This window comes from Triturus cristatus, chromosome 11, assembly GCF_964204655.1.
Source record: "Triturus cristatus chromosome 11, aTriCri1.1, whole genome shotgun sequence".
NCBI classification, from domain to species: domain Eukaryota; kingdom Metazoa; phylum Chordata; class Amphibia; order Caudata; family Salamandridae; genus Triturus; species Triturus cristatus.
In genome coordinates this window covers 266,230,983-266,252,775 of record NC_140594.1, presented here as the reverse complement: position 1 = coordinate 266,252,775, position 21,793 = coordinate 266,230,983, and the positions used below count along the sequence as shown (strand labels likewise).

The 21,793-nt window shown below is 45.0% G+C and overlaps 1 protein-coding gene across 3 annotated transcripts in view; it reads right to left on the bottom strand.

The window, feature by feature from the left end:
* HSCB (HscB mitochondrial iron-sulfur cluster cochaperone) overlaps window positions 1-21,793 on the bottom strand; it is a 176,298-nt gene that overhangs the window by 105,352 nt on the left and 49,153 nt on the right. For all 3 annotated transcript variants that reach the window (XM_085636238.1, XM_085636237.1, XM_085636236.1), the window contains exon 2: window positions 8,446-8,542. In XM_085636238.1, the coding sequence (XP_085492364.1) occupies window positions 8,446-8,542 (97 nt within the window). The remainder of the gene's footprint in view (window positions 1-8,445; window positions 8,543-21,793) is intronic.

Sequence of the window (21,793 nt, the reverse complement as noted above, 5' to 3'; positions counted from 1 at the left end):
GTCAGAGTGGAATGATGTATAGTGGCATAGAGGGAGTTGTGTAGAGTGGAGTGGCACAGAGTGTCGTAGAGTAGAGTGTCGTAGTGTAAAGTGGCGTAATGAAGTGTCAGAGTGAAATGTAGTGGAGTGACGTAGCATAGAATGGAGTAAAGAGTAGTTGAGCAGAGTGAAGTGGCGTTGAGAGGATTGGCAATGGGTAAAGTGGACTAAACTGGCATAGAGTGGAGTGTCAGAGTGGCATGGTATATTTTGGTGTAGAGTGTGAGAATGGAGAGTCAGAGTGGCATGGCGTACAGTTAGGTGTTGTAGAGTACAGTTAAGTAGCTTAGAGAAGTATGAAGTGGAGTAGAGTGGAGTGGCGTAGAGTGGAGTACAATGGTGTAAACGGAGCTGTGTAGAGTGTCGTTCAGTAAAGTGGTATAGATTGGCATATAGTAGAGTGGAGTAGTGTCGTAGAGTAAAGTGCAGTAGAGTAGAGTGCAGTGGAGTAGAGTGCAGTGGAGTAGAGTGCAGCGGAGTAGAGTGCAGCGGAGTAGAGTGCAGCAGAGTAGAGTGCAGCAGAGTAGAGTGCAGCAGAGTAGAGTGCAGTAGAGTGCTGTAGAATAGAGTAAAGAGGTGTGGAGTGGCATACAGAGAAGTGTGTGGAGTGAGTAGAGTTTCACAGAGTGGAAGGGCATAAAGTGTTGTGGAGTGGAGGGTCCTAGAGCAGAGTAGGAGGTTGCAGCGTGGAGTTAAGGGCCGTAGAGTTCAGGGGAGTGGAGTGGAGTACAATGCCGCAGAGTAGAGTAGTGTATAGTGGCGTAGAGTGGAGTAAAGTGGCAAGCTGTAGAGTGGCGTAGAGTAGAGTGGAGGAGCGTAGAGTGAAGTAGCATAAAACTTTGAGCTTTACGTCAGTATGACATTTCACTCTACAACAGCACACTCTATGCCACTCCATGCCATGCTACACCACTCCATTCTGACACTTTATTCAACTCAATTCTATGCTATGCCACTCCACTCTACTCCATGACACTCTATGCCATTCTACGCAACTCAAAGGCCATGGTAAGGTCAGACTCCATTTTAAGTAGGCCACCATCGTAGGTAACGGGAGTTGCATGTTTCCAATTTAATGCAGAATCATTGTCTGTTCACTTCAAAGATGCTGCACCTCATTAGATGCTGATAAAACCGAGTCCTGGAGAAAGGCTGCTACCAAAGCACGTGTTTGTCCTTCCCAGGGAACACTGCCTTAACACATCCACTGATAACAACAACTCTTGCGGTCATCAAGGAATGCAGCATGTTGCTTTCCATAAAAAAAACTCTAGACTGCAAGTTGTTCTACTCTCCATGCTCTCCTAGTGTAGCGCATAGAAGTAGGTATTAGGGAGTTAGGTTTTAAATGACATTTTAACCTTGTTATAAATGTACATTTCATTCTCGCTATTCACAACTTGCCTTCTTGCTGGTTTTCTGATATCCTTGGTAGTTATTTTAAGTGGCCTGAGAAACAGGTTCGCCCTAGTGTAATAAATGTTTTTAGTTGTATGTGTCTATTCTTCTTAGTGCAAGGTAAGTGTGATATTGTTAAAAACGAAAACAGTTTGTTTCTGTCACCACGGCGCCCGTGATCCACTTACGGGGATTGTTAGTAACCCAAAAGCAATAACTCTACTTCAATAACGTGTTGGGTAGGGCAACAATAACCGGTCTTTCAATTAAGCGTTGGTGCACTGAACCCAGTTCAACACTGTCACCCGTGGATGGGAAATAAAAACTTATAGAACTACTTCAAAGTCATAGTTTAAGCAATAGTAGAGTGGAGTGGCGTAGAGTGGAGTGACCTCCAGTGAAGTGTCATTTAGTGGAGAAGAGATGGTGACATAGAGCAGCATAGAGTGGAGTATTGGAGGTAGAGTATGCATTCTGTGGCAGCGCACTGCTATTACAGACATTTTATATTGGAATTACCACAGTGGAGAGTCACAGAGTGGAGTGTCATAGAGTAGAGTGGAGTGGAGTCACGTAGAGTGCAGTAAAATGGGGTGGAGTGGAATGAAGGGAATTGTGTAGAATGGAGCAGTGTTGCAGAGTGGAGGATCGGTTAGTGGAGGGTCATATAGTAGAGTGTTGTAAAGTGGAGTATCTAAGAGTAGAGACGTGTGGTGTGGAGTGGCACAAAGTGGAGTGGCATGTAGTGGAGTAAATGTGGTGTAAAACTGAACAGCGTAGAGTGGCCTAGAGTGAAGTGGCATAGAGTGTCTTTGAGTGGCATAAAGTGGAGTAAAGTGTCATAGAGTGGAGTACAGTGTCAGAGTGGAGTGTCTTAGAGTGGCACGGCATAACGTGGCGTAGGGTACGATGGCCTAGATTGAAGTGGCATTGAGTGTCACGGAATGGAGTGGTGTAAAGTGGAGTGGCATAGAGTGGAGCGGAGTATCAAAGAGTGGAAAGAGTGGAGTAAAGAAGAGTCAGACTGGAGTGTCGTAGATTGGCACGGCATAGCATAGAGTGGAGTGGCGTGAAGTAGAGTGGCTTAGCAGAGAATGGAGTAAAGTGCCATAGAATGGAGTGGTGTAGAGTGGAGGGGTGTACAATGGCATAGAGTGTTGAGTGGAGTGTAGTGGAGTGGAGGAGGAAGGTGTGGTGTGGTGTAGGAAACTGGGTATTTGTTGCAGTGCCCCCCACCTTTTGCCCCCTTTTGAGCTACTGGATGCTGATTTTTCAACTCTGATAGTGTACGGAGGCCTGCTAACCAGACCTCGGTGCCAGTGGTCTTTCCTTAAAACAAGGTGATGTCTAACTGTAACAACTGGCAAAGGACTTTAGCACCCCTCTAAGCCCCTAGTAAATTGTACCATTGGTATCTAGGGGATGGGTACTAAAGAGAGCCACTAAGGCGTGCAGCATATCTTATGTCACCCTAAGGGATCCACACACAAATTCCCCACAGACTGCCATTGCAGGCTGTTTGACATGGTGCAATCCAGGAGTGGAAACATGACATGGCACACTCCAGTGTGGCATGCAAAATTCACTGCATTTAATATACGGATGTCTCCCCTACATCAGGCCTTTGAGCCCTAAGGCAGGATGCATTATATTTTATGTGAGGACATATCTGCACGAGCAAATATGCCCTTGTGATGTCCAGTTCTATTACTAGGTATTGCAAGTGAACAAGGAAGCCATCTAAAGGTATGCACTGGGCACTGGTCAAAACAAGCTACCCAGCTACATAATGGCTTCAATGATACTTATGGTGTTTGGGTTCAAAAACCTCGTATTAATGAACCCACACCGATTCCAGGGATGGATTTAATAATACATGCGCCTAGAGGGTACCTTAGTAGCCCTGTACCTTACTAGTTCTCTTGTGTGCTGGCTGACTGGTTTTGTACAGTCTGCCACCACAATCTAGTTTCTGACCTAGGAGGTGAGAGCTCCGCTCTCAGAGGTCAGGAACAATGCCTGCTCTAACAGGAGGGGTTTACACCTCTTCCAGAAGGAAGGCTAGTAAAACAGCATATGAAAGCCAGAGGCTTCAAAGCCTTTGCCGCCTTCGCTATACGAGCCTGGCTTCCCCCTGACCTTGAAGATGCCACCCCAGCCCTGAGGCCCATTTGAAAATTAAATAGTCAGGAAGCGTGTTGCGCTGCCAGGCTCGACACACTTCTAGGATTTTCAGCCTGAAGTGAACACGAAAAAAAGGATTCCACCATTTTGAGTGTGGTGGAATTAGGAACAGGGTGATGGACCGGGTGATGCCCACTCCCCCCAATAATTGGTCGTCCAGGGTATGGAGAGATCCCAGGGGTAAGCAGCCCATTGGCTACTACCCTTCAGTCTCCTTAACGCCCCTAAATTGAGCATTTAAGTGGCCCCCTTACACCACTGGAAACTGAGGAGGAAAGAGGAGGACCGAAGGGATCGAAAACTGAAGACCTGAACCAAAGATTGGTGCAATACTGCCAGGTTGCTTGCATTTTGACCGTCGCTGAGGCAGACTTCGCCAACAGCTGGATATCTTCACCAAACCCCTTGGAGGACTGCACAGAACCTCAACAACCTGGAAAGATCTAACTTGAAGCAGAGCACTTGCTTTCCTGCATCAGCAGACACCAACAAGCATCTGCCCGATCAACATGTTGCCAGCCATCGGGGCACACTGAAGGAGCAGCGCGACAGGAGAAGTTTTTCATACTCCAGGCGATCAGATGGTTCTTCTTGCCAGGTTTGGAGATGGCAGGACCCCCAGGAGCCACCCAGCACCAATACCCTAGGTACTGGAGTAGTTGCAGTAACTAAGCTTGTTTGTGGGCCAATCTGGACAAAGACAGACCTACCATCGAGGGATTTCAGGATCAAGGCCAGCACTCTTCACCAGGCCACTAAGACACAGAGTGAGTCTCTGACTGCTGCAACACGACGTCTTAAAGCACCACTGCACCCGAGCCCCACAGCCCGAGTTCGAGGCAGACGATGGTGCCAACGGGATCCTGAGACCCTCAAGTGCCACGCTCACCCTTGGGTTTGGCCAGACTGGCCCCCCAGTTGCCGCCTGCAGCTTCTTTTTGTAGGGACCGAGAACTGGGAGTCTTGAGCAGAGCAACCCCACCGGACAAAGCAAAACTGCACACGAGCCCCTCAGCCCGAGTTTGAGTGGACCAATGGTTTCCTTGCATCTCCAAGACCCTCAAGACCTGAGCCCTCCCTTTGGTTTCAGCTGAACTGCCTACCCAGTCCCTGCTTGCAGATTCTTTATCCCAAGGCCCGTTTACCACCGAAGTTAGCGGGGCTCCCGACGCCGAAACGCACCTCTCTTGAAGTCCACAGTATAAGTGTATTTTATTGGGACTTAAAAACTGACACCTCAAAAAGTACTTACACGATTACAATGATCTTGGTGTCTAACTTCTGATAAAAATCTGTGTAATTTTTATACATTTTTATAAATTGGTCTCTGATTCCTTTATTGAGTATGTGTCTCGTTTACTGTACAAAAAATGCTTAGCACTATCCTCTGATATGCCTGAACTGCTTGACCACACTACCACAATAGAGAGCATTTGGGATTATTATTGAACCCTGTAAATCAAAAACCTCAACTGGACTCTCTGCACAACGTCCCTCTTTTTGGTGCACTATATAGAGAGCCAACTTTCCACAAGTGGCATAGAGTGGACTGGTGTAGAGTGGAGTGGGACAGAGTGGAGTGCCACAGAGTGAATATTCATAGAGTGAGTGTCTAAGGGCCCGATTACGATGTGGGTTGGAAATCATTCCGACCGAATCGGTTTGGAAATGGTTTCCGACCAACTCGGATCGGAAGAGTCCGACCGACCAATTACGATACATACGGATGCTTCCAGATACGATTCGGTCGGACTCGCGTTGTCTTCAATGGGTGCCTATATTCCAACTGAATGAATAGGCTCCCATTGAAGAACGGGGTAGCAGGGGAAAAATCAGGCACCCTGTGGCAGGCACCTCCTGGTGCCTGCCACACTGTGTATGGCTGGTAAGGGGGGACCCATGGGTACCCCCACGGGCCCGACTGGGAAGGCTCCTGAGGCAGGGGGCCCACTAGGGGCCCCCAAAGGTTGATTCCGACTGCCGATTCGAGTCAGACGGCACGATTCGGAAAGGCTGTCCGAATCCAGCATCGTAATCGGTTGTTCAGAAATGCAGCCCGTAGAGCCATAAGAGTCTGCTCCATACGGCTCGGTCATTCCAAATGCCGTCAGGTTCGGATTAGGATAATCCTAAAGCCTAACTCGCATCGTAATCGGTTGTTCGGAAACATTTCAGATTCGGTCAGGAAGACAGATTCCCAATCCGATTCGGACGAAGCAAATGCCGTTAGGAGGCCTTCCAAACCGCATCTTAATCGGCCCCTTAGTGTGGTGGAGAGGCACAAAGTGAATTGGTGTAGAGTGCTGCAAAGTGGAGTGGTGTAAGTGAAGTATGCATGGTATGGTAGTGCACTGCCATTACAGACAACACATTTCAATTGAAATGACCATTACATTTGCACATACGGTTTTACTGATAAAACTAAACAGTGCACAAATGATAATGTGTGGAAATGTGATCACCAGACTAATTGATTTTTTTTAATCCTCTAAAAATATTTGTTTTCATCACACTTCAGAATTACAAAACAAACGTGCTTCATTTGTGCTTTCCTAATTCTGATGTATTCTGAAATATTTTCAGAGTTAAATTTTGTGGTGTGGTAGAAAAAAACCTTTGTCAACCCCAGTATGCAGCAAGATTGTCACATAAATCTTACTTTGAAGTCAACAAAATCAAAGTAAACACCAGGCTCCCTCGGAAGTCAGAGCCTGAAATTTGACCTTTGTCACTGAATACACAGCAAATGTGAAAAGATTAGAACAAAATTTAAAGGCCTGTTTACAGAAAGCGAACATTCACAAGGAGCGATGGTAAACAGGCTATACTCCACTGGAGGGTCAAAGACATGTTGGACAGCCTAAAACAAATACACAGGGATGTGGAATTCCTATAGCCAGATGCCCAGGACACATTGTTTGGGGTTAAGGGCAACAGGTTTATGTGCATTTTCTCCTTGGGACAAGTAGGCCCAACCCCCTGCAGCACAAACCCTTCAGCTGCCGGTTTGCAGTGCCACATTATGGATCTGGGAAGGGTGCTGTCTGCAGTTAGGTAATATTTTTGTCCATATGTTCATGCTGTTCAAACTTGTATTAATGGTTCATTAATCGAAAACCTTTATTATTAGGGTGAGCGCTCCAAGTAAATGATGTAAGGTCTGACTGCACTAATGACAGTGGTTCCAGTTTTAAATTTGTACGCATGTTTTCAAAGTTTAGCAATATGAGGATTGATGATTCTTTGCTTTCAAAATAAAATGTTCCTCAAAAAATGAAAGCAGGAAAAAAAATATTTAGCTAAACTACTGTAAAATTTCAGGTACCATTTCTTTGCAGCATCATTTAGAAACGTGTTGATGCATGCAAGAGTTTCCTAAAAATATTCATAATGGAAAATCAGTATAACCCGTTTCAATAGGATTATGGGAAACAAAAATAAACAAGCACTGGCAAAGCCAGTAGGTCTGAAATTGTTGGTCAGCTTTTTAGTTTTGTCAATGAGCGACTTGTTTCGGCATGGTTTTTGTAAAACCTTATTGGTGTGGGAGCAGCTGGGCCCTCACCATTTTAAAAAGAATTGGCAGAAACAAAATGTGTTTTTGGTCTCAAAAAGCACACACTCACACAGTAGTTACTGGCACTGAACAAAACTACTTAGTGTGCCGATATGCTCTTTGTAAAAAAACTGAATACTGTCACTCACAGTGAAAGCTGATAGACAGTATTTTAATAAACACAAAAAGGTCATGATCAACGCCAGACCAAATTAGGAGCCCAATTATTAAAGAAAGTCTCAAAAGTGCCCCCATAGTATATGTCCTTGCATTAAGTGCAGCTATACGGCTTTTGTGCATTCCCAAGAATTTACAGAAGTAGGACAAGAAATAGTACGCCTAAAAAATATTTGTGAACTTCATTTTAACATGAGCAAATATGCATGTGTAGATTTGCTCATGCAAAAATCTGATTGTTTGCAAGTTTACAACAACTTTTTTGCCCCAACTCTGGAAGAAAGTTTACGCCTGCCATTGTCAGGAGTAAATTTCAAACTTTTCTCAGTATGGGAAAATAGAAGAGTTGTTGAGAATCCTTAAAACATGCAAGTTAGTAGGTTTGCACAGACTCAAAAAGGGTATGTAAATCTGCAGAAACGTGGCAACATATGGGGATCGCAAGTATTCAGACTCTACTATGGTAGGAGCACTGACATAATCAGAGATGCTATATCAGAGCTCTTATATAATTAGATTGCTGCCATAATTGTCACCTGACTACATGGCACCAAAGGGACAAGTGGATTTTGTTACCGGACAAGTAGATTTATGAAGCAACCTGCCCCATGGACACTTAGATATTTTATTAAATTTCACACCCCTGCATAAAGCCAGTAAATAGAATGCAAGCAAATGTAAGTAACAAAACACAAAGCCAATGGTAAGCAATGGGCAGAATGTATTTCCAGGGAAGCTTTCAGAATGTCCCTTAGAAGTCTTTTTGCAACCAGACAGTGCCACTGTCTGGTAGACTTCGACCTACAAAGCAGCAGGCATCCCGTGTAAGCTGATGCAATGCACTGGCCACTTCAAAATGTCGTTTTACATTTGCTTTTTTTAACATTTCAGTTTGTATGTTTAATCAGTTGCTGAAAATGTGGTTCTAATATCGAGGTATGTGGAATTGTAAACTTCATGTTGTGTAGGACTTAATGTTATATACTACTCATTATCTATGCTGCGGCTAGCAAACATTAATGCTGCAACTTTTGTACAATGCTCTTATTAATGTCAACACAACACACTTGAAATTATTTTTGCTCCTGTACCTGTGATTTTTGACTGAAATAATCTGGATGTAGTAACCGCTGAAGATTTCGGTACTGTTGTTGAAGTGTTTGGACATTAACCATGAACGTTCTTTCACTAAAATGGGAAAGGCAAAGTAGTTTGTCCACAGTTAAAACACTGACTTTCTGCATGAAATTATTATTTTCCTCTTTTTACCAACATTTAGGCAAAAAAGAAAAAAACATTTTGTAATCAAAAATAAAGAAACAGTATATACTAAAATTAGGTATTCTTCAAGATACTATTTTATGTTAATTTGTACAAGCCCCAAGATAGTGAATTGTGTATAGTCCCACCGAGAAAATGACACACAGAACAAACAATAAAAATAGGAGAACAAAATAAAAACATTATAAACATGCATAAAAATACACCACCAACCACAAATGATTTGGATGAAATACCAATGCATGGGGAGACACACAGCGAGGGGGGATGGCAATTGATGTCTCAGTTACATATTTGCGGGAAAGCGGTCAGCCTATATGATGGACGAGAATCAGGCTAATTTGAAGTTGCAGGGAATTCATCTACCATTGATCTCTGCTGCAGTATTCCTCGTTTTTTCCTTAAAAGGAGCCTCCAGGGCAACAGTTGACGGCAGTGAAAAATTAGAACATTTCTTTTTCTTACTATTTGGGAATTTTTAACTTTCTTCAATATATTCAAAGGCTAGGATTTGAGCAGTAAATAAGGCTCTGCGACTATTTTTGGGGAAGATTGTAGTTTGGCAAATTTTCTAAGACTTGAGCGGACAAAACTCTCTGTGCTTCCTCTGCTGCTGGGTGACACCTTTAGCAGGAATTAACCTTTTTGTGGACATAGCCTGAATCTTCTGTTACATTACCAACACATGATGCTCCAGGAATAGGAGGCGGGAAGAACTTGAGACGGCCGCGGCCTCATTGTGTAGTCAGAAGCTGTGTCATCTGCTGGGGTTTCATGAGAATTTTTTTAACTCTTTGAAAATTAACAATGTACTGCTGTATTCAGTCAGAGAGCACCAATAGGATCTCAGAAGATGGCACTACACCAAGAGAGGCGACATCAGGAAAGCAGAAAAATCACTGCAGAGGGTTTGCTATTTTCTTTACAATCCTAGACTTTTGAGGCCTGCATGGTGCAGTTGTGAAAAGAGGGCAAATAATATGCTCTTCTATTGCAATTAATGGAAAAGCAACTACGACTTGGAACTGATGCGACCTGTGAAGGGCTTAAAGTGGCAGTTAGGACTATGTCTACTATGTCATGACCGAACCCATCACGAAAAGTCACGATGCCATGTCTTCCTGCAGTTGCAGCCCTGGTGTGTTTGAGCCATCTCCAAACACACGGGAACCCTGTAATCCAGATATGGATATATCTGAAACCCCTTCTTGTATAGATTCAGGCTTGCTGGGAAAGAGTCCTGAGAATACGACTGATCATTCCAGTTTTTCCATGTCTGATGGTGTCTTTTCATTGGCAAATAGTAAAGGAACACCTCAACAAGGGTCTCAAGCTTAGTCCTCCACAGATTTAAATCATACCTATAGCCTATTGCTCTTGTGGCCTCAAGAGTACCTTCTATCCTTTCGTGCTCTTAAACAGATTACTTCACAATATCCAAAGGAAGGGGTTCTTTGTGATTCTTGTTAGCTTCCTGTTGGGCTCACAAATCTAGGTTGTCCATGCTGCACCTTCAGGGAACCAACTTGAAAGGACACTTCTTCTTTTCTTGCCAGCTACACATCATTGGCAGGTGCTTTCCTTCTCTCAGCTGTCCAGGTTCAATACAATGGTGTCGATAATGAACAAGACGGCTGCTGAATTTAAGACGGCCTTGGGAAATGCAGGGGATTACAGCAGTATAGATGCCCTTCTCCCTCTTCATGCCTATTCAAAGCATTGGGAGATACCTGTGTAAGAAGATTGAGCCTTGCCTCTTTCTCCTTTGGTGGGTGGCCCCATTCAGATTCTTAATTTCTTACATAATAGGTCTGAGTTAGGACTGACTCCTTCCTCTCTGCGGACTCAACAGAGATACGGTTTCTGTGGCTGGGTATGCCTTTCTACTTCTGAGGAGGTTTGAGCTTGCTTATATTTGGGTGTTGCTTGTCACCTCCTCTTGGAACTGTCCTCTTGTTCTTCATGTAAAGGGTGATAATTCACCTGGTAGAGGTGTTTCTCTTAATTTTTTGATCACGACGGTTGTGTTTTTGGCTGACATTACTGAGGCTAGGCACTTGGCGTTAAATCAAAGTAAGCGGGGAAAGTTTTGCATAGCTCAGCTGATCTGAGACCCAGTGTAGACTAGGGAACTACCAATAAATTATAATATTTGGTGTTTTCATCTTTTTACTCCTAGTTATGTGCTTCTGCTAGCATTTGTGTTCCAACTTATAATCATGACGACTCTAATCCATGTTTCTGCTATAGGTATAGTACAATAAAACTAACCCTTTAAGTGCCTACTGTGTGAACTAATCCTGATGTCTGAAATGGCTCTTCTCATTCTCTGCTAATCCTCTGTCGGGTCTGTCGTCCTCCAAATGCCTTTCTTCCACATACACACAGATCCCAGACAGAGGCGTTTGTTACATGTCCATTTTTCTTTTCTACACAGAGACCTAGCTTTAGCCTCAAATGTAGAGGCTTGGGAAACCTGACTGTACATCCCCCACCCCCCAAGGAAAGGGTTAACAGCATGTTGAAGGATTTATGATCTTTTTTTAACAAAACTCTACCTTTGGTTCCTTCCTCGGGATCTAGTTTTGTGGCTATGTCTGGCCTTCAAGCAAAGACGATGTTCCTTTCCACCTGGTACAAGATGTTGTGTGGGTCCTAATGATTCTCATCTGGTTGTATTAGATTTCCTTCTCTTTATGTGTGGTGTACAGTGCCAGTTTATCTGCATATTACTGAGGTTTATTTGTAAGTTGGATGTGCCTTGTTTCCTCTAGGTATAGTCAATAGGAAAGTAAGCTTTCAGTCTCAATGATCAGTGGCTGGATTCATCTGGTACTTTTTTAGGCCTATGAAGTTCTAGTGTTCCCCGTCATTTTGCTGTCCAGTGTAGGTCTGTTATAGAGGTGGATACCTTCCAGGGAGAGGCAAAGGGGTTTTGAAGTTGGACCTGCTACTTCAGCTTCTTTGAATACATTTGTGGGAGAGGAGTTGGCCTAACGGCTAGGGCGGTCGACCTGGAATCTGGGGAACTGGGTTCAAGTCTCGGCAATGACGCTGAACATCCTGTGATTCTGGGCAAATCACTTAATCTCCCCGTGTCTAACAAAAATGAATGTGTCCTCATGTAATGCAACTGGTGCTATGTAAAGCGCTCTGATGCACTCTGATGCCGGTTCGGGTCAAGTTTGCGCTATATAAAACTGTGTAAAAAAATGTGTGTCCATTTACCATTAGGAGGTTTTAATTGGATCTTCTATGGCTGCTGTACTTCTTCTTGTGCAAAAGAAGTTCCATGGTTTTGATTTCTGTAGATACAATGTTGGTCTTTGTACTTCATTAAACATATGACACATGTGAGTGCACATACTTTGCATAGTGTGTGTTTACTGGGCACTTGCTATTTATTTGTTTGCTATACGCTCACATGTAAATAATGTGAGGAGGAAGAGCGAGTAGTGCATAGATAAATTACTGGTAGTCTTCATTACTCCCACATCCTACTCGTCCTCATTTAGTCCTGCACCCCTACCAACCTCCACAGTGGGGTATGGGCCCTCATGATAGTTATGAAGAGTTTGAGGGTTTGTATTTTAGGAATTGTTGTGCAGGCCCAACTTCTAATACAGGTTAACTTGAATTGCCATTTATGTGCATCACGGATAGCGGACAGAGGATGCACTGCAAGTTCCTATCTATCAATTCTGGCCATCAACTAACAAATTATTTTAGTTATTGGTTCTGCTGGGGAAAAATATTGTAATGCTTTAAATGTGTCATTTTCAAATAACTGGGTGCTTAAGCTTGCAGCACTTACAATCGCTGTCACTGCTTGTATCTCAAAATGTTCTCAATAACTGAGCCTTGGTTTATCTCAAAATATCATTAGTACATATGGGTTAGCTGGAAGGGAATGGCAGACCTCCACTTCAATCTGGTAAAGTCATTTTGACAAACTCTTCACATGTCTTCCAGGGACATACTATTTCCCTCAATTTCTCCCAGTCTTTGCCTTACTAAAGCTGTTAGTGAAGACTTTGGCTAAACACATGCTCCAAAAGAATCACAGGGTTTAATCCTGTGAGGCTTATCTGCGGGAGGGATCCAGAAATGCAATCAAAGCAAAGTGCCCCCATTAACCATAGAAACAACATTAGTTATTTCATCACAACATGAACACAAATCATGTGTGCCAAACAATCCTTTTCAAAACATCAATGTTATTTAATTATATACTATTCTATGGACCATTCACAAAAATATTTTATATAAAGACAAAAACAAAACAAAACATATGGAACTCTTATAAACCCACGTATTGTGATTATCACATATCATGTACATAAATCAAATATTAACACAGATACAGATATTGAGTATATTGCAATTTACTCTCCTGTACATATAAACCCTCAAAGTGTCAAGTACATTCATGACGACACCCATATAACTTTTACACATATAGATTTCACTTGTTGTAAAACCTGTTTCCAGGATAGTAAGCACAAGATGTGAAATGTTTCTCCTCATGTACAAAAACACTCAATGAAATCCCATTGGTGAGGAGGAGGAGGAAATTATATTTCTGCTCTTTTCAGTTCTTTTTGAAGGATTGATTTAAATTTTTCAAAAGGGAGACGCTCCTCCATACTCCTCTCACTAAATGTTGCGTACACATTTCTACTTCAATCTGGGCAGGACTTTTTTTTTTGTGAGCCCATTATAAGGGCGTATATTAATTTTATCTTGACACTAAATCAAAAAGAATTATATGATGTAATTATAATACACTTCAATGGCTTTTTGATTGCTCTACAAGGAGAAATAAATAGTGATATACTTCACTTCTTATGCTCACTATCCTGGGCACATGAAATCTATATGTGTAAAATGTATATGGGTGTTGTCATGTATGCACTTAAATTTGATATTTATATGTGTGTTAATGTTTCATATATGTACATGGTATGTGATATGTAATCAAGATACTTGGGTGCATAAGAGTTTTATTTGTTTTTTGTCTTTATATTTAAGGAACTTTTTGTGAGTGCTACACAAAACAGCATATAAGTAAATCAGGAATCTATATAGTGCGGCTACTTACCTGTAAGGGTCTCAAGGCACCAAAGGGGGGGGGGGGGGGAGGTGGGGGAAGGCTGCTGATCCATCTGGGTGTGGAGGTTTATTTGAAAAGCCTGAAATGGGTCAGCGAGGGTGATTGCCTGAGGTGGGATGGGCAGGGTGTTCCAGGTCTTGGCGGCGAGGTAGGAGAAGGATCTTCATCCGGTTCTGGTCATGTGGATCCGTGGGACGGTGGCTGAGCAAGTTGGGCAGAGCGAGGCTGTTTGGCGGGTACATAGAAAGAGAGGCGGTGGTTCAGATATACTGGTCCTGCGTAATGAAGAGCATGTGTGAAGATCTTGAAAGTGATTCTCTTATAGACAGGAAGCCAGTGGAGTTGACAGAGGTGTTTAGTTAAGTGGCTGCAGCAGGGGATGTGGAGGAACAGTCTGGCTGCGGCGTTTTGGACGTTCTGAAGTTGCATGAATTATTTCTGGGTGATGTCGGCATAGAGTGCGTTGCAGTAGTCTAGTCTGCTAGTGATGAGTGCATGGGTGACCATCTTACTGGATTCTGTGGGGGATCCATCTGAATGTCTTCTGGAGTAGGCGGAGCGTGTGGAAACAGGATGAAGATACGGCGGTTTATTGAGAGTGAGGGGTCCAGACGATGCCGAGATTGCGTGTGTGGTCCGTAGGGGTGGGAGGGGTTCTCAGAGCGGTGGGCCATCAAGAGTTGTCCCAGGCTGATTGGGCAGGTCCTAAGATGAGTATTTCAGTCTTGTCCGAGTTCAGCTTGAGGTAGCTATCTTTCATCCAGGTGGCCAAGGCCTTTATCATGCTGTGGAAGTTGGTTCTTGCGGCTGTAGGCTCATTGGTAAGAGAAAGGATCAGCAAATTATGTTGAGTCCGTGGTTTTTGACGATGGCCAGGAGAGCGGCCATGTAGATGTTGGAGAGGGTGGGGATAGGGAGGAGCCTTGGGCCACTCCGCAGCTGATCTCTGTAGGTTCTGAGAGGTATGGAGGTAGTCTGATTTGCTGTATTCAACCTGTGAAGAATAAGTGGATCCAGTCCAGGGCCTTGTTGTGAATGCCGGTACGTAGTCTTGTGATTAGGGTGCGGTGGGAGAGGTATCGAAGGCGGCCGATAGGTCCAGTAGGATGAGAGCTGCGGTTTTGCCGTGGTCAAGGAGGGAGCGGATGTTGTCTGTGGCGGTGAGGAGAGAGGTTTCGGAGTTGTGTTTACTTTGGAAGCCGGATTGAGTTGTCCAGGACGTGGTTTTCCTCGATGAACCCCTGAGAGCTGGGCGTTGATGGCCTTCTCTATGATCTTAGCTGCGATGGGGAGGAGAGAGATGGGTCTGAAGTTCTTGAGGTCAATCGGGTCAGCGGATGGCTTCTTCAGCAGGGGGTTGATCTCTGCGTGTTTCCAGTCGTCGGGGAAGGTGACGGTTTAGAAGAAGCAGTGGAAGGTGCGGCAAAGCTCTGGGGCAATGGCTGCTCTATAGACGATGTGATGCGGGTCCGATGGGGCTTGGGAGTGGATGCTCTTCATGGTCTTGTTTGTGTCTTCTGTGGTAAGCGAAGTCCAGTTCAGCAGGGTCTGTTGGGGTGCGGCATGGTTAAGTGCGGTGGTGATGGGTGTTGAGGCAGGGTCTTGGATGTCAAAGCGGTCATAGATCTGCCTGATCTAGTGGTGACAGAAGGTGCAGAGTTTGTTGCAGAAGTCTTGGGAGGGTGGAACATCAGTGGTCTAGCTGTTGGGCCTGGCGAACTCCTTGACGATGACGTAGAGTTCCTTGTTGTGTGCGTTAGCGTTGATTCTGTCTTGGAGGGCCATTTTCTTTGTGGGTTTGAGAAGGTGGTGGCGTGTGCTGACAGCGGTTTTGAAGGCTGCGTGGGTTTCTGGAGTTTTGTTGTTCCTCTATCTCTTCTTGAGTCACCTAGAGATGCGTCTGGACTCGTGGAGGGCAGAAGTGAACCGGTTTGCTTTCTTGGAGTATTGCGTGCTTGGGGCCCTTTTGAGAGGGGCCAGAGTGTTGGCGCAGTTGGAGATCCATTGGTGGAGGTTATGTGCTGAGGTGTTGATGTCGGAGGTGTGGTAGTGCTAAGGCAGGTAGAGAGGTGTTCCTCGGTTGCCTTGTTCCAGCTGCGACCGGGAAGCGGTGAGGGCGGTGGTGGACAGTGAGGGTGGCCAAGGTGAAGTGCATGCAGTGGTGGTCGGTCCAGAGGAGTTTGGTGGTGTGACTGAAGGTGATGTTCCAGCTACGGGAAGGTGGGTTCAAGTGTGTGTCCGGCTGCGTGGGTCGGGGAGGTAACTAGCTGCTTGAGTCTGATGTTGGCGAGGTTGTCCAGCAGGGACGTGTGGTTCTGGTTGCTGGGGTTGTCCAGGTGGAAGTTGAGGTCGCCGAGTAGGATGTGGTCGGTGGATGCGAGAGCCTGGGGTGCGATGTGGTCTACGATGGTGTCGGTGAAGGGAGGGCAGAGTACGGGTGGCCTGTAGACGAGGTGCCACAGAGAGTGGTGTTGGGGTTGGTCAGGTTCTGGATATGGAGGTTGGTCCAAGGTTGTTTTAGGGTCCTAACAGTGGGTGGTCAGATGGAGGGTGTCCTTGTGGACGATGGCAATGACTCCTCCCGGTTGGTGCGTTCATTGTGGGTGATTTTGTAGCCGTAGGAGATGGCGGTGGCGATGTCCGGCCGGGAGCAGAAGTTGGTCCAGGTTTCTGTGATTAAAGTGATGTCGGGAGAAGTACTGAAAAAGATTTATAGGCACGCATGATTTGTGTTCATGTTGTCATAAATTAACTAATGGCTAATGGCGGGCACTTAGCTTTGATTGAAACATATGCTCCAGGCAGAGAGCGGGCTTTAGGCATGGGTGAGCTGGGCCTAGGCTTAGGGCACCTACATTCAGATAGGCGCCCTGAGCTTGCATGGAAACCAGATTTTAATCATTAATTTCAATTTGAGGTCGCCAGCACCTGTCCATTCCCTTCAGATGCTAAATAAACTATCTTGTTACCCGCCCTTAGTCTTCCTTCTCCCTCATATGCCCCGTCCCAGGGCAAATCAATTTTAATTTAGCATCTGCATAAGCTATTCATGTAAGGGGGAGAGGGAAGGAGAGGGCCTGACCTGTTTACACAAAAGGCCCCCTCCCACCAACATGGCAGAGGATGCGGTGTTATGGCCAGAGCTGCTGACTTTAGAACTGGGGGTACCAGTTTCGGCTTAACATTCTGTGATTCCGGGAAAATCACTTCATCTCCCTGTGACTTAACCTCTTCTGTGCCCATGACGAGATAGTCTCGTCATGGAGCACGGTCGCGCTGTGCCCATGACGAGACTATCTCGTCATGAACCCCACCCACTAATGCAACGCCAGGCACAGGAGGGGGAAAGGGCGTGGCAATGAAGGGGTTAAAACATAAATGGTTGAGTTTGCGCTATATAAACGTACACACACAAAAACCATAACCAGCAACAGCAAGGAGGAGGTGGCAAATAATATCAGTGCAGACCAGCTACCATTGAGAGTCACCACTCCCTAGCCCGTTGGTGACCAGACCTGCAAACCAGGAGCTGCTCTGGTGTAAAATTTCCTGGGTTCCTCAAGTTGTTTTAAGAACGGATGACTCTGTCCTGTTCTCATGCAACATGACTGGTGTCCTCCGCTGCATTGTTCTGATACTTTACAAGAGCACCAAAGGCAGCACTGTTGGTGGCAAGCAGCAGATTAGTGAGAGATCAACAGGAAATCTCTGTCATGCCCAGCACAGAAAGAAAACAATGCAAATAAATAGTATGTGGCCCTTAACTCGCTGCCTTTTACATGAACTGCCACTGGTTCGTGTATCTTTTAAAAGCAAAATTGTGCACTGTAAACAACGTCCAGTGAGCATGGTGATTCAGTGGCAGTGTTACACTTCTGAGTTAGATTCATCACCTATGCACCCCCTCCACCCACATCCGTTTTATTTCTTCAGGGTTGCAGGTGTTTGGAATCTCTACTTCACCCCTTTCAAGCAGAAAATCAAATCCTCTTGAGAAGGGCACTGAAATGTGAGGACTCCTGTTCTTTGCACCCAAACAATAAGCATATCACAGCAAAGAGTGTGCATTTTAAATGGTTCATTTTGTCTAAGAGAGAAAAGGAGAGAAAGATATTAGGAAAGGTTAGAGGGGATACCTTGGGGAGAGAAGAGAGAAAATGGGATGAAAAGCAAGAAGAAAGCCATATTTGATTTTTCCCTGCAGTCCCTGAAAACAGACCGTCCAGAATTTTGTGATTTGTTAAATCAGGTAAGGAGTGCGATGACCGCAACATGTAATATTTTGTCTGCAAAAAGAATTCTCACATCAGACACCGAAGGCACCATCCGGCTGACGCAGTGCACGGGCAGTCCGATCTCTGCCACCGGAATCCTGGCAGCCTGTGCCAAATACTATTTGAGCTATGTCACTTTTCAACTTAATGTACGGCTCAGCAACCTTGGTGAATGAAAAAAAAGAGGGCACACACATAAACGGTATGTTGCACAGAGATGAAGCACAAGTTGTCAATATGCATTTGTGTATGTGTTTAAACGTATTAACACATTTAAGTCGGGTCTGCTATATTTGTCGATACATATTTGTTTTTGCCAGTGGGTGCCCTAAATGCAAAGCCTTGTAGTTATTGCTTGCAGGGCCATTTAACTGGAGCTCCATCACTATGCTGATGCCCCACAAGCCAAAATCAGTTTGCGGGTATGTCAGAAATGGGGATCTCTAATTGGCAGAAGTATGCACCTTTGTCCAAGAAGGGACCCTTCCTTCTAGTCAGGATAAGGGGATTACACACTTTAGATAACTCCTGCTCACCCCCTTGGTAGTTTGCCGCAAGCAGACAGGCCTATCCCAAAGGAAATGTGTAAAGTATTTGTCCTGAAACACACAGTAACAAGTGAAAACACCACAAAAGGACACACCAGTTTAGAAAAATAAAGTATCTTTATATAAACCAAAACAAGACCAAAACAACAAAAGTCCTACATACACGAATCTAGATATCACTTTTAAAAATGTTACTTCACAAATAGAACTGTAGAAGCAAAATATCTCAACCTGGGGCTATTACGACGTCATGACAGGCATGAATCTAAAGCACAGTGCCGACCGTTAGTTACTCGGGCTGGGCACGGAGTCACACGGACCCGCAAACCAGCAGTACCTTGGAAATGAAGTCAACAGACGATGCATGGCATCGTGGAGTTGAGGTGTTGGTGCCGAGGTGAAGCCGGTTCCTTCCTGCCACTGGGGGAGGCGAGGCATCGAGTCCGTGAGGAGGCAAGGCAGCGGCGATAAGGTGTCGGTTCCGGTGAGACGATGCGACTCTGAAGAGTTTATGAAGTCACCCTCGTCGGTTATCGACTCTACGTGATGCTGGCGGTGACGGTGCGAGCACTGGCATCGGCAAGGCTGATAACTGCAGGCATCAAAGCTGCGGTGCAGGTGGGGCTGTGCGTTGTGCACTTCACGAGCAGTGCACCCAGCCTCGGTACAGGTCGCAGCATCACTCGCAGCATCGCTGACTGCATCAGAGTTGTTCTTCTTGCTTTGCAACACCAAATACACAACTCTCAGGGCCCAGGAACTGGAACTGGTGACCTTTTGAATACAGGAGTCCACAGAGGAGTCCATGTGCTGGTCAGTGAGTACAGATGAAGTCTTTGTGGTCCTCAGACTTCAGAACAGGAGGCAAGCACACACAAGCCCTTGGAGATTCGTCTTCGTCCATGTTCAGAGCAAAATTCCAGTCTTTGTCCTCTCCTTGGCAGAAGCAGCCACTGCAGGCCAACCCAGCAAAGCACCACAGCAAAGGGGCAGTACTCCTCCTTATAGCTCTTCAGCTCTTTTCCTTGGCAGAGGTTTCTCTTGAGTCCAGAAGTGATATTATCCCCGAGGTTTACAGTTCAATAACTATACCCCATGTTCTCTTTGTGGCAAGGGTCTCTGAGCCCAGTCCAAACCAGTTCTGCTCTCTATGGCACAGTTTCACTACAGGAGGTGGAGACAGCATTGTGCACAGGAGACATGGCCTATTAAGTGCTAGTGAAACTCCTCCCATTACTCTAAATGCAGACCAGGTCTATTTAGCTCAACTATGAGTCACTCTGAAAAGGCAGGACACACCTAAACCCCCCTTGTGACTGCTTAGAATGAATGCACATACCTAGCCCCAGTCACACCAAAACCAGACAGTGAATACATAACAGGCAGAGGCACACTGAATGGATGAACAAAAAGGTGCCTACTTTCTAAAAGTCTTGCCGCAGTCTGTGAGATTACTGGAGGATCTTGCATCCCCGCTGACCTCCGTCCACCTAATTCTGACATCTAGTGATCATTCATTACGCCACACTACCGGATGTCGCCTCCCCTGACGCCGGACCTCCAGTAATTGCTCTCCATCTTCAGGGGCTTCTCCCTCACAACTCCGGATTCATTGTAGTCGACAAAAGCCCCTAACCTGAGATTCTTGTAGTACATCTACATATTGGAACACCACGGTCTTCCCGTGGATAACCCCGCGGACGTCATGCTTCCCCTAGCACACCGCGCCTTTGGGTGCTACCCTCGCTGCTCTCCTACTATAATGCAGCACTTACACTCTTTAACCTGGTCCTGAAAATGACCTGAACTCACAACGGGTAGAAACGCCGTCAACTCCTTAGCACAATTCCTTGGCACACGCTCTGTGGTTCATCAAATAATGTACCTTTTCCTAATCTTTGTTAATGATTTTTAACCACAAAATGTTTTTCTGAATATATATTGACTCTATTGTTTTCTTTTGCACCGTTTTTTCGCTGCTTCACTTGTTACTTTGCGTCGTTCACCTTTATCACAAGCACAAGTCTGTACAGGTTACATATACATGTAATATAGTGCCATTTTCCTACTGTTTTTGAATACAGTCTGCTCTTCGCATATATTGCAATAACAATTCATGCCTCCCTGTTTTCTTCTTCTGTCAACTGATGTGCTTATTTTCAAAAAACTGTCTTTAAATATTACCTGTTGAGATGCTGTCCATTGTTACATATACTTTCTAATAGTGGCATTTTCAAACACACAATTTAAAAACCACCTTACTACAAGATGTGTTATTAAATTCTGAGTTCAGAGAGCCTAAACTCCATTTCGCTATCTTTCCAATGGAAAGTTACATGTTACATTGCAACTTCCAAGCTATCCTATGGGACTGCCAGCGTTTCAATAGTGAAAAACGAAAGTGGCAGTATTTCACTATCAGGACATGTAAAACACACCAGTAAATGTCCTACCTTTCACATACACTGCACCCTGCACACGGGGGTACCATGGGCCTACCGTAGGGGTGCCTTACATGTAAAAAAAGGGAAGGTTAGGGCTTGGCAAGTGGGCGCACTTGCCAGGGCAACCTGGCAGTTACAAACTGCGCGCAGACAATACAGTAGTAGGTCTGAGACACATTTACCAGGTTACTCATGTGGGTGGCACAATCAGTGCTGCAAGCCTACTAGTAGCATTTGATTTACAAGCCCTGGCACACACAGTGCACTTTACTAGGGACTTACCAGTAAATCAGATATGCCAATCATGGATAACCAATCATCATTACAGTTTACACAGGGAGCACTGGATAACCAATCATAATTAAAGTTTACACAGGGAGCACTGCACTTTCGCACTGATCAGCAGTGGCAAAGTGCCCAAAGCATCTAAGCCAGCAAAAACGAAATCCATTACACAGTCAAAAATGCAGGATATGGAGGCAAAAAGTCAGGGGAAACTATGCCAAGTCTAGGATCCATTGAGAGCCCTATGGGAAGCTTTGGAAGGGGATATAGGGTTGCTAGAGGACGACGACTGGACAGAAGCAATACAAAGCCCCAGAGAGGTAGCAATTAGAGCGGAATTTCAGTAGGTCCATCTTAGAATCTTGCATAGATCCTAATATTCAAGAACACTGATTCACAAATTAGGATGTAGCCCCTCTGAACAGTGTGTAAGAGGGTGCAACTACAGGGGCACCTTCTTCCATATCATTTGGGGAAGCCCAGTCATACAGAAA